General features: G+C 36.0%; 1 protein-coding gene across 14 annotated transcripts in view; it reads left to right on the top strand.

Annotated features, from left to right (window-relative positions):
* Positions 1–12836, top strand: part of msps (msps cytoskeleton-associated protein 5) — a 109687-nt gene that overhangs the window by 90651 nt on the left and 6200 nt on the right. For 8 of the 14 annotated variants that reach the window (XM_067112277.1, XM_067112278.1, XM_067112282.1 and 5 more), the window contains 10 exons: positions 451–702; positions 1455–1658; positions 2042–2177; positions 2477–2670; positions 3416–3657; positions 9002–9469; positions 10560–10751; positions 11624–11729; positions 12113–12337; positions 12539–12726. In XM_067112277.1, the coding sequence (XP_066968378.1) occupies positions 451–702; positions 1455–1658; positions 2042–2177; positions 2477–2670; positions 3416–3657; positions 9002–9469; positions 10560–10751; positions 11624–11729; positions 12113–12337; positions 12539–12726 (2207 nt within the window). The remainder of the gene's footprint in view (positions 1–450; positions 703–1454; positions 1659–2041; positions 2178–2476; positions 2671–3415; positions 3658–9001; positions 9470–10559; positions 10752–11623; positions 11730–12112; positions 12338–12538; positions 12727–12836) is intronic. The other 6 variants (XM_067112288.1, XM_067112287.1, XM_067112286.1 and 3 more) reach the window with 1 other exon arrangement.

A 12836-nucleotide genomic window follows, 5' to 3' on the forward strand; every position in this document is an offset into this window, starting at 1 on the left:
TGTACGCAGTCATCGGAGTTTTTTGAGAAAAATTATTCAAATTCCATTATAACCTGGTGTTGGTGTCATTTTTGAGTCAAATAATTACTATATCTATGAAAATTTAAAAGAACAAAATTATATAGTGTGAATGATGTATTTAGATTCTTTTAAAATACGTAATGAAGATTTAGGATTTTCTTTTGGACCTTGGATAAGTGATTTGACTTCTCTTTCTCTTATTGCATTAAAAAAAAGGAATAGACAAAAATTATGGTTAATGATTTTTGAACAGCTGGTACTTGTATTGAAGGTATTTATGACGTCATTTGACATTACCAGAATCTTAAAGGGTTAAGACTGGCTAGATTTATTCTGACACTAGGTATTATGACGTACTTTGTTTTGGCAGTGAATTAGTGTAACATGAACACTTTTACAGTACCTTAGTAAACCATCAAATCCTTTCAGGGTGCGGGCAGAAAAGACTTGGAGGATGTAGACACATCGCCACTCGTGCAGGTGAACAACTTGAAGCAGCAGCGTGCATCTGATGAACAGCGTTTGAGAGTACTACGATGGGATTTTGCCACTCCTCGACAAGAATTCATAACTCAGCTGAAAGACCAGATGACTGCCTCTGGAATGAACAAGCAACTCATGGCCAATATGTTCCACCAAGACTTCAAGTTTCATATTAAGGCTATTGATGCCTTAAGTGAAGTAAGTTGTCATTCCTGTCTGTGTAACTTTTGTTGTGAGTTGAGACTGACTTAACATTGGTAGTTACATGCATTTAAAGTGTATAGAGGAATTACAAGGGAAAGACACAAGGAGAGACATCTTGCCATCTTTTTACATGAGACCAAGACAAACCATTCAGGCTAGCCTTATTAGAATTAAATATATTAACCTTTATGTCTAGTAAAATTATCAGACAATAACAATATTAAGTATTAAAGTACAGGCAGTCCTCGGTTATTGGGGGGGGGTTCCGTTCTGAGGGTGTGATGATAACCGAAAATCGGCGATTTTCGGGGCTTATTGGTGCCTCTGTTAGGTATGTATCGGCGCGAATACCCAATTATTGGCGATGATAAGCAGAAATCGGCGATTTTTTGGCGCCGAAAATTGCCGATTTTTGTTGCTAGACAAGCCCCGTAAAACCGGATCGCCAGTAATCGAGCCCACCGTTAACCGGGGACTGCCTGTACTGTAGCTTGTAATGTTTATTTAGGTTTTTAAGATCATCATCATAAGATGCCTATCTATTTGGAACTAGCTCAGCCACAACAATCTGCTTTGTTAAACAGTGTACTCCCACTACTGGCCGCACTGTCATCCCTGTTTTCCGCATCAGTCCTTATTAAGTACAGCTGTTAGTTCTCTTCCCCTATGTGTGAATACTTGCTGATAGCTGTAGTTTTGAACAAATGTTACTTTTCTTTTAAGTGCTATTTATTTTTCTATTTTAGGACCTGAATTCAAACCTTCCAGCTTGCATAGCCAATCTGGATTTGGTATTGAAGTGGCTCACAATCCGATTTTTTGACACCAATCCCTCGGTCATCATCAAGGCTATGGACTACCTCAAGCAAGTGTTTCAGTTGGTATCGGAAGAGGATTACCATCTTATGGATTTCGAAGCCTACTCCTTTCTTCCATTTTTAATAACAAAGGTATGCAGCTGTTTTGTTTTCAGTATATTCACTCTTGTCCTGTTTTGGGTTAAACCTGTTAGGAATAGGGATTTTGATTGCTTTTTGTTGTGTGATTCTGGCTCACGTACGATCTGTGTGACATGAGAAAAACATCAGTGTAATTTGCACATTTCATGTAAAGACGAAATGATTAAGAAGGTGAAAATGAGACTAGTAGTCTTTTTAATAAGGCAAAGCAAAATCAGGACAAAGGGGTATTGTAGTAAGTATTTTTAAGGGATCTGTGATGACCAGAATGTCATAATATTGTGCTGAAGTGTTTGTGTATTTTTCTTGAATTGGAAAATTACAGGTTTATGATTAAATGTTATGCATGATTTTCCCACGGCTTCTCTCAACAGTTCGGTGATCCCAAGGATTCTATTCGTGGGTCTGCAAGGAATATTGCCAAACTCATATGTACCATATACCCAGCGAGTAAGGTTTCTCCATACATGATGGAAGGACTGAAAGCCAAGAATGCTCGTCAGAGAGCAGGTGGGTAGTCATTTAGGTTCTTTGGTGTTCAGAGGCTGAAAAATGGAAAGTTTTGTACATTTTATGAGAGCAGATATAATCAGTTGGAGAAAATAAAACCAAGACCAAGGTGAGGCTCTGGAAATTATAGAGAATATCATAGAAGAGCTCAGGCATAAATTGCACAAGATAGATGAGAGCGTATATAACTCATTTCACATCTTAAGACTGTAAAAGGAGAAACTGACTTTAAAAAATAGTTTTGTAAATAACAATAAAAATTTGTTTCTTTCAGTGACACTTATTATTGTGCATTCCAGAATGCTTAGAAGCTCTAGGTAGCCTTATCGAGGTGTATGGGATGTCTGTATGTCAGCCTTCTCCTGGTGCAGCTTTAAAAGAAGTTGCCAAGCAGATTGCAGATCGGGATAATTCTGTCCGCAATGCCTCACTCAACGTTTTGGTTCAAGTTTACTTCCGTGAAGGTGAAAAAGTCTTCAAATTAGTAGGAAATGTAAGTGTATTGGTGTGTGGTTGTTTTCCTTGTGAGTTTTAGTATCTTTTGCTATAATTCAGCCATTTTAATTAGCCTTAGAGTTGCCCTCTGTTTGTACGTAGGATAGTGCTGCTTGCAGTTTGCCTTCATCCTCCAGTTCTTGTTCCTGTAACCAGCTAAGCACCTTCCATTGGAGAAGTCTTTTGGACAAGTCCTATGAAATTCTAGAATAGGAACTGGTGATTGTGTTAAACTGTTTATTATTCCCATGTATGATTTGAAATTTAACTCAACTTGTATCTGTGTAGTTTTCTTGCTGTACTATACTTCTGAGTATTATTGTTACCTTATTAGTACAAAAAAAGTGATTATAGTTGTTGGGTGTGACAGGCATATAGATGTTACCTCTCATTTGTTCATTTGTCCATCAAAGCTCCGGAGTCTTGTTGAAGTATTATTGTACAAGTAATGAAAAGCGTGAGTGAATGAATGGTAATGCAGTATTTATTGTTACCTATTGACTGTGTGTCCCCCTCTAGAATTGGAAAGTCACTTTTCCCCTTGACTTATTCAGTCACTGAGTTTTAAGCCCACAGAAGTGTTAGGCCATGAGTTGTTGAGATACATATTTCATAGAAATCGTTTTAAAAGGTTTATAATGTCTTTTTTTTTTTTTTTTTTTTTTTTTTTTTTTTACAACAACAACAACAACAACTTCACTATGTTCATGGACTTAAAATCCCTTGTCAAATATTGTTTTCAGTTGTCTGATAAAGACATGTGCCTGCTTGAAGAACGTATAAAGAGAGCAGCCAAGAACCGGCCGGTTATTAAGAAACCACCTGCTGAACCAGAAGTACCTACGGTTCGAGGTGGAGCTCCTGCAGCTGCCGGACGTGCTAATCGTGTTATACCCACCCTTGCTCAGCCTGCACCTGCTCTAGTCCGTAACAGAGAAGGTGCCGATGGGGCAGCTGGTGGAGAACAGAACTCATTCCTTAAGAGGTGAGGTTTTTTTTCTTGACAGGATTTTGACAAGTAGAGGTTGTGAGGGCAAACCTCTTATGAGAAATTAGGATGATTGCCAAACAATAAGTGCTGTATTGAAATCTCTTGACTTAAAAACAAACAATAACCAATAAATGTGAATATTTTTCTTCAGGGAATCAGGGTAGGAGCATTATGTTTTCTAAAGCATGGTTTTAACTTTGCTGGTAGGTTTTTATGAAATTATTTATAATCAGTTCCCCAGCAGAGCAGCTCCCCAGACTGTGAAGCATTGAAAGAAAGCCCAATTTAGTTATCAAAACTTTGTTTCCATTTTGTAAAAAGTAAAGGTGAAGTAATTAAGCTAAGACTGAAAACAATGGAACACAAGGCTTGGAGAGATTAAATGTAGCCATCACTGTTAGGGATTTTTCAGGACCTCTAAAACTCATTCCCATGTATGAATGGTAGACTTTATGAAAAAATGAATCTCATAAATGAAAATTGGCTAAACCTGTTCTTGGGTTATGCCATTCTTCATAAATTACAAGTTGTGCCCTATGAAGATATACAGTGATCCCTCGTCTATCGCGGATAATGGGGGCCAGAACCCCCCGCGATAAGTGAAATTCCGCGAAGTAGCATTGGCCCCTCCCTAGGGAGGCATATACTGTATATACATGGTATATATTTAAAGGCTTTACTGTATAGCCTTTCCCACACTGTTATAAACACTTCCTATGCACTTAAACACTGTATTACTATTTTGATCTCCTATCACAGTAATATGCATAAAAAAAAGATCGTCCCATATTTGTAATGTTTACGTTCTGAGAATCAGCTGACTGAAGCTGCTCACTACTAACGAAAGAATTAGGAAAATAATTTTTTAGTTGCCAAAAGAAACAAATTTATCAATGAAATTATTTTTAATTCTGTACATAAAAGATTATGATACAGTAATTCATATTTCATTGAGAGAGAGAGAGAGAAATGGTGTGTACTGTACAGCACAGTAGCTTGGGACGAGACTAAGTCTTGACTAAGTCTTGACAAGCTGGTGATGAGAGAGTATACAGTATCCTTGAGTTGCTTATGTATGAAATTCGGATTTTAATTATTTTTACAGTGATTTAAGATGAAACATCAACAGTGATAAGATATTCTCTTATGTACCACTCACGTGCCTTGTCCAGTGCCTGTATTACTATTTTGATCTCCTATCACAGTAATATGCATAAAAAAAGATCGTCCCATATTTGTAATGTTTACGTTTTGAGAATCAGCTGACTGAAGCTGCTCACTACTAACGAAAGAATTAGGAAAATAATTTTTTAGTTGCTAAAAGAAACAAATTTGTTAATGAAATTATTTTTAATTCTGTACATAAAAGTTTATGATACAGTAATTCATATTTCATTGAGAGAGAGAGAGAGAGAGATGGTGTGTACTGTACAGCACAGTAGCTTGGGACGAGACTGTATACAGTATCCTTGAGTTGCTTACGTATGAAATTCGGATTTTAATTATTTTTACAGTGATTTAAGATGAAACATCAACAGTGATAAGATATTCTCTTATGTACCACTCACATGCCTTGTCCGAGTGCTTGTGGGTATATACGAAGCCTATCCAGTCCTTGCGCGTCGGTCTCGCAAGCTGTTCTTCTCACGTAACATGATGAAACATCGCTGTTTTCCGCAATATGGCTGCCGATATGGTGGTACTTTTTAATTTTAATTTTTCGATGAATATTTCTGAAAAATCCGCGATGCAGTGAAGCATCTTTTTGTTTAACTTCATTTTGTACTGAATTATATGTCATAATGCAATGAACCAACAGTACTAGCAGATATTAATAATTATTAATGGAATTAATGAAATATTTGGGTCTTCATATATCGCGACTATTTTTGAAATTTCCGGAAAATCCGCTATATATTTTCTCTTATAATATACATACGTAATGGAAAAAATCCGCGAAGTCGTGAATCCGCGATAGTTGAACCGCGAAGTAGCGAGGGTTCACTGTATTTTTTTTTTCCTTTTTGAACTCATTTAATCCCAGACTACCTAATGAATAGCCAAAGTGACCTAATACCTGTTTTGAGAGATTTTGATCAGCGCATGATAGTTAAACATATTTTTTTGTTGCTGTCCAAACTTCAACTAACAGCATGTTTCTAAGTTCGAGATATGTCAGGCATTCATTTTCAGTGTTAACTAGTTAAATTGTTGAACTGCAATTTACTAAATAAAATACAAGCTCTTTCATTAACCCTTTTGAGATTTTGGGGAGTCCAAAGCTCATCTGTACTAAAATACGTTCAGATATGAATGATAATTTTTTTCTACTGATGGAATCACTGGAATCAGAAATAGTTAACTACAAACCCCTCTGGCCAACCACATGAGAATCAAAAATCTAAACTCCGTGGTTTGGACATGCTACCTAATAAGAGATCTACTTTACTTTAGTACAGTGGAAAAATCTAGTGTTCTCAGCAGTGTCTCATCTTGAGAAGTTATGATGTGCAGTACAAGGCTAGGGTTATGTGTAAGGTTATATCATCAGTAATGAGAACATAAGTCTTACATAGGAAGGATATCGAGACATGTTCTGTAGTCTTGCGTGTTTCTTTTTCCTTTCCTAAAGGATGCGCCGACTGTTGAATTTCGAGGAATTATTGAATTTTAGTTATTAACAGTTTTCAACTGTTTTATGCCTAAATAAACATCCTGAAGCGATAATGCTGAAAAAATTTTTAGATTGGTTTGTTAACAATTTTGTTTATCGCTTGTATGGCACTGTGAACCACAAATTGTAGAAAGACTTGTAAAACATGTTTTTATGAATAATTCTGGATAGGATCAAGTAAGTTATACACTGTTTTGGACTGTTTATGTGTAAATAAACAAATCTTGAAATCTTGAAACCTTATTGCTAAAAAAAAAAAGTTTAGATTGGTTCATGGACAATTTTGTTCATCACTTGTATGGCACTGTGAACAACAAATTGTAAAAAACATAAGTCTGTATGAATAATCCTGGATAGGATCAAGTTTGAGTTATACACTGTTTTGGACTGTTTGTATGTAAATAAACATCTTGAAAACATTATTGCTAAAAATATATTTAGATTGGTTCATGGACAGTTTTGTTCATCGCTTGTATGGCACTATGAGCGACAAATTGTAAAAAAGCCTTTAAAAAAAGTGTAAAAAGAAATTTATACAAAATTGTCACCCACTAAAATATCCAATTCTCTCTAGAGGTAGTGTCATAGAGAAAACGGGTTATAGTGATGTAGGGATAACTCGCTCAAGGTGTCCTGATTCTCTCAGGATTCTTAAAAGTCCAAAATTTTTTTTTTTTTTTTTTGTTTTCTCAGAACTTAATTTTTTAAAAACTAAATGCTTATTTCTCCAAGAAGACTGAGCTAAATTCAGTGAAACTTTACAGAGTGTAGTAGTAGGTCTTCGACTTACATGGGGGGATACATTCCAGTTCCGCACTGTAAGTTGATTTCCGCCGTAAGTTGGTGTTTCACCGATGTTGGTGCTTACGGCACCGTAACTTGGTTTGGCACCGTAACTTGATGTTGCATCAAGTTACAGTGCCATTAACCTGATGCCTATTCTTACTGTTAGCACCATCAACGGCGCAGTAACTTGATGCAACATCAAGTTACGGCGCCTTAAAATGCCGTAAACGGTTCTGAAAAAGCACCGTAAGATCGAATCTGCTGTAAGCTGGTGTCACTTTTAAGTTGGTGATGCACTGTACATATAACTACGTATCTTTATTTTGTCATTAGGAAAATAAGTTTTTTATGCAAATTTTATTTTTGCATATTTTTGAAAAGTGACATCATGAGTTTTTTCAACTACAAAACAAATGAACTTAGAGGTCGAATTTCTAAATTTTCCCACGAGATTATTTTCATTATTATTAGTTGTAGAATAAGTGGTAAAAATTTTAAACAAATCCCTTCAATCATAAGGTAGAAAGAGTCATTTACTTTATAATGAGGCCTTATGGTGTTGGCACTCCCCTTAAACATGCTGTTATTAGTATACTTTAAATTCTGGTTTGGTTTAAATAGCAGCTTGGTGTCTTGGCTGTGTTGTTATATTGCTCGGTCCTTATGCTGTGCTTACTGGTTGTTTGTTAGGAATACATTATCTTTAAATATATATATATATATATCTTTAATTTTTTAACACGTTTTGTGTCGAAAATTGTGTAAATATTATGCTAATATTCATAGCACTTCACTTTAGAAAATCTCTCGTTATTGTAGCTAAGGAATGAATGATTCAAACCACTGTAAATGAACCTATGTTTTTAAGTTTCATAACATTGTCAAGAATGAAAGCACTTTTATAGCTTTTTATACTGCATCTCAGTACCTGCTATGGTAGTTTGTTGGAAATACTAAATTAAGTTTCCTCTAATCTAGAGTAGTTGCACTAAACCGGACAATTTGAATTTTTTAAAAATAAGCTGTTGGGCATTTGAGTAATTGGTCTTCAGTGTATAAAATTTTCATATCTTTTACCAGTCACCTATTATAACTACATGATCTGCCTGCATCTTTTTTTATAGGCAGCCTTCTTAAATGCATTTATGTGAAAGGTTCATTCCAGTTTCAGTAGTGTACTTTTCTGTTGCTTAGCTTCTCTTTCACTTAATATATTGGTATATCCATATACTGTATACAAGATTATTATTATTTTGCAGTATTTCCTTTTCTGTAGGAAGACTACTCAAGATGGTACCGCATGTAGGTGAACTTGCTGAAAATGTGTCGTGCATTTTTAAACCTAGTTACCTTTACTGTATATTGAGTACAGTGTTTGTTGCATTATTAACATACTTTATTTTATAAATTTTAGCACAGTACAGAAAGAATTGTAAATAAGGGAGGAAAAGCTTAGGAATAGCCAACACCATGCATGGCCCAATTAGAATTTTTGGATCAAATATTACATGAGCTTTTATTTTGAATGCTAATGTGTAATGTTACATTTTCGACATTTGGTTTAAGGGTAAGAAATATTGTGTTAATGGCATTTCTAGTGTATAGTGCTGCTTATTCCAATCCTTTCTTCACTGATTAAGAAATAACTTATAATGTCTGCAGGTATTTCCAATTGTAAGATTGACTTGAATTACTCCTAACCATTGAAAATACGTTTAGGTGATCAGAGGTGCCCTTAAAAGTTTGAATTCTGAAAGTGAAGTAATTTTGTTAATTTTGGAGAATTACATGAAATAGGGTAATAAAAATCATTAAATGTATTTTTAGTCAAAAAAGAAAATCATTGTCATATCCTTATTTTCAAAACTTTGACTGTAGGAGACTTGCTCGAAATCCCAGTTGGAGCTCTGATTCTGTGGACCAGAGTCAAGAGGATCTTAGCTGGTCTCCTCCCGTGTGTCACAGACTTCCAAAGGGTTCCTCGGTTGCTCCTGTCTCCAGCAGCATAAGTAGCTTGAGCAGTATGAGTAATATAAGCAGTTTGGGTAGCATCAACAATTTAGGAGGCAGTGAGGGAGGAATTAAATCCAGTTCTGACTATCAGTTGAAGGGAGACTGGCCCCTGCCACCTCTGCGTAGGCGTCCGGTTACCTCTGCCACTTTAGAGCAGGCTCGTCGAATCTCTCGTTCCCTTTCGTTTGTGTTGGGAGAGCCAGACCTAGAGCCTTTGGATGAGGAGTCTTCTCAGTCTCCCAGCAAGGGGCCACCTCACGTCCTGCCACCTTTGTCTCCTCATATACCTCCCCCGCTTCTCACCAGAACAGTCACTTCTCCTCACTTCACTGGGCAAGCATAGTTTTAGAGTGGTTTTGAATTTTATCCTGATTGTGCCCCCCTGCTGTTTGGACTACTAACACACTTACTGTCAATGTGTGGGACTTGATTTTCCTATGAGTTTTGTTTGTTTAAAAGATGCTTACGAAATGACCTGATGATGGATTATTAGAAGGGTTCTATTGACTACAATACTTCAGATTATTACTGTATTTTTTCCAACTTACAGAAGACTTGTCATCTTTTATTTTACCTTCTTAAATTCTCAGGTTGAAGTTGAATATCAAATCAAGAAAAGACCTAAGTTTAGGCAACCCATTTGTCCTTGTGTTGAAGTTTAGTTGTTTTGCTAGTTGTCTGCAAGTAAACTGCTGCTTGTAGTTTGAAACACAAGATTCAATAGTGGGTAATTTGTGATGTCATGCTCTCAGCTTATTTCTAGTGTTGTTTATACCAGACAACAATTATTACAGCTAGTTTCAAGATCAAACAAACTGAATTAGGCCGGTTTACTTTGCATGAGAATATTGTTTACTCTCACTAAATGTGGCTTGGATAAATAGATACTGCCCAAAATTTCAGAGATTAACTTGCAGCTGAAGAGCATTGGTGATGGGATTGGGTGTGTCTAACCAGAATCTGCATCTCTTGTTTTTGAGCTTTGTGCTATTTTCATTTTCATATATATTAAAGAAACATTTTTTGCAGAACACAGCTTTTTTTGAATATTTTCATCTAAATGCCGTGTGGAGTCCAGTGTTCTATCGAAGAGACTAAAGATTGAAATTTATGTAATAGCATTTCAATTGTCATGTTCCTGTGTGGTTTTCATAATGGTTGTGCTGTTTGACTTATGGTAAAGATATCTTGATTTATTGCTAGCGTTGTTTGAATAATCATTTTTGCGCCAATGGAAGTGATTGCATGACAGTATAATTTTATGGAAATGTGGTGCTATACATCTGATAGTTAGTCCTGAGAGGGAGAAACTGTTGATTAAGATTTTTGGGGTAAACTTGGCAGTGATTGTTAAGTAATTTTTTCATTGTCTAATACACCTATATAATTTTTTCATTGTCTAATACACCTATACATTTACCAGATACGGCTTTAAAACTCAACCCCGTGCTGCTAACGCCGAAGCTGACGGTCCCTTTAAGATTGATTACAGTCTAATTGAAAAGCTACTAGAAGATAATGAACCAGAAGACAAGCCTCAGTACAACTTGGTAGAAGTTCCAGACTTAAGTGCATTACTGAACTACAAGCCTGTGTGCCCCACTCCAGCATCCAGGTCTGTTTTTAGTAGGGTGCTCATCATCTCTCCAAAGCCTGGAGGTGATCTCGCACTACACCTTTAGCCTTTTTGTTCTGCACACATTTTCACATGGAAAGGGAATCATGTATATAATTGAATGGTTTATTCCTGATGCTTTTTGGGCTTTTCATCTGATTGTGGGGTAATCATATGTTAAAACAAATGTGTTGAAGTTAAGGGAGATAAGCAGACATATGTACAAAGGCATTGTTATTTTTCAGAATCTTACCAGTTTTTCATATTTTGCATTCCTTAATATTTGTTGTTCTTACAAAACCCCTCAGTTGTAGACAGCCCTTCATTTGCAGTGTAAATGGTACCAAACACATGACCTCTGATATCTTGTGGACAAGACTTGATTTATTAAAAACTGTTAATGTTTGCATGTCTGTGACCCATTGGTAGGTACATTGTTACAACACTTATTTTTTTCTTAATTTTTTGTGTCTCAGAACTTAATACAGTATCAATTTAAGATTATCCCCAGCTTTGCTTTGGGCATTTCCATATTGCTCATTCATTTTCATTCATCTTTAATTTATTCTTTTCGCTTAATATCACCTTTGTGAAATATTTTCTTCTCTCCATTTTAGCTTATCAATTGTTGGATGACTCGGCCCATTTCTTCATGTGAAGAAAAATTTAAAATTTTCCAGATTTTCAAGAACAAGATATTTTTGCCTTGAGGTTCAGTTTATATATATAAATGTAGGTAGAAAACATCATCCTGAATATATATGATCATCTGGCGTTATCATCAGGTTGGCAAATGCCAAATGATTACAGTACTCATGGTTTGTAACAGTAGAGAAATATTTTGCTTTACCATTGTGAACTTTGTATTACAGAATATCTAGGCCAGGGTTTGGTTTTGGAGCGAGACCGACAGTTCCTTCTGCTACACAGCCAGATACTGAGGGAGCTGCTCAGGCCATTAACATGGTTATATCTCAGGTTGGTGAATCATCAAATAGAGTAATTTGCAAATATAGAAATAACCATAACTTGATAATATCATTGCCAATAAAGGTTTAAAATATGTAAGTAAAATAATTAAGCAAACCTAAGACAGAGGAAAGTCCAATATAGCAAATAACAAGTTCATTATAAAAGTTTAGGTGTTCATTGAGATCAGTCTTCTGATAAGTCATGAATATCTGTGGACCTGGGAAAGGACAAGGTTGTGGTTTAAGAGGTTGGCTTTTAGCTCTCTCTCTCTCTCTCTCTCTCTCTCTCTCTCTCTCTCTCTCTCTCTCTCTCTCTCTCTCTCTCTCTCTCTCTCTCTCTCTCTCTCTGGTGGGTAAAATGCTACTACTAATGCTGTGGGGTCATTACAGGTAGGTACTCCAGATGCAAACACTGTCATAACTGCACTGTCACAGTTAGACGAGGTTTTACAGTCCGAGGAACGATCTGGTCAGTTAGCGCCACACATTGACCAGTTGTTAATAGTTGCCACTATACAGTATCGTCTAGTCTTAAATACCAAGATGGCTACTCCTACTGTCAACAAGGAAGAGTGCATCAAGATATATCGCTCTTTAACGAATTGTGTGATGATGGTAAGATGTCAAATGTGTTTTAATTGGTTTCCAATGAAGTGATGAAAATGAAGTGCAGCACATATATTGGAATAATGTGGATATATAGGTTCAATATGCACTCAGTTTTAGTGTAAAACCTCTTGTGTAGAAGCAGAATGGATTACTTTTATGCACTGCTATTTTAATGTATGTAACAAATTTTTATTTCATTAATTTTAGATATTCAACAACAAGTCTCTGGGTACTCGTGCCACAAGGGATGTTCTTAAAGATGTAGTCCATGTTCTAATCAACATTCTGTTGGACCCTCGCCTTGCTCAGTTAGAAGATGGACCACAAATAATGCGTGCAATAAATGTTCTGGTTGTCCGTATTGTTGAGAAAGCCCAATTCACTAATGTTTTCAGGTAAGAAATAGTTTAGTTTACCATCAGTAATGTAGTTAAACTACTTGTGAATAATCTGGATTTCAAAATTGTTGTTAAATGGATGAGAACCTAGTGTATTTTTCTCCTAT

This window comes from Macrobrachium rosenbergii, chromosome 12, assembly GCF_040412425.1.
Source record: "Macrobrachium rosenbergii isolate ZJJX-2024 chromosome 12, ASM4041242v1, whole genome shotgun sequence".
NCBI lineage: Eukaryota > Metazoa > Arthropoda > Malacostraca > Decapoda > Palaemonidae > Macrobrachium > Macrobrachium rosenbergii.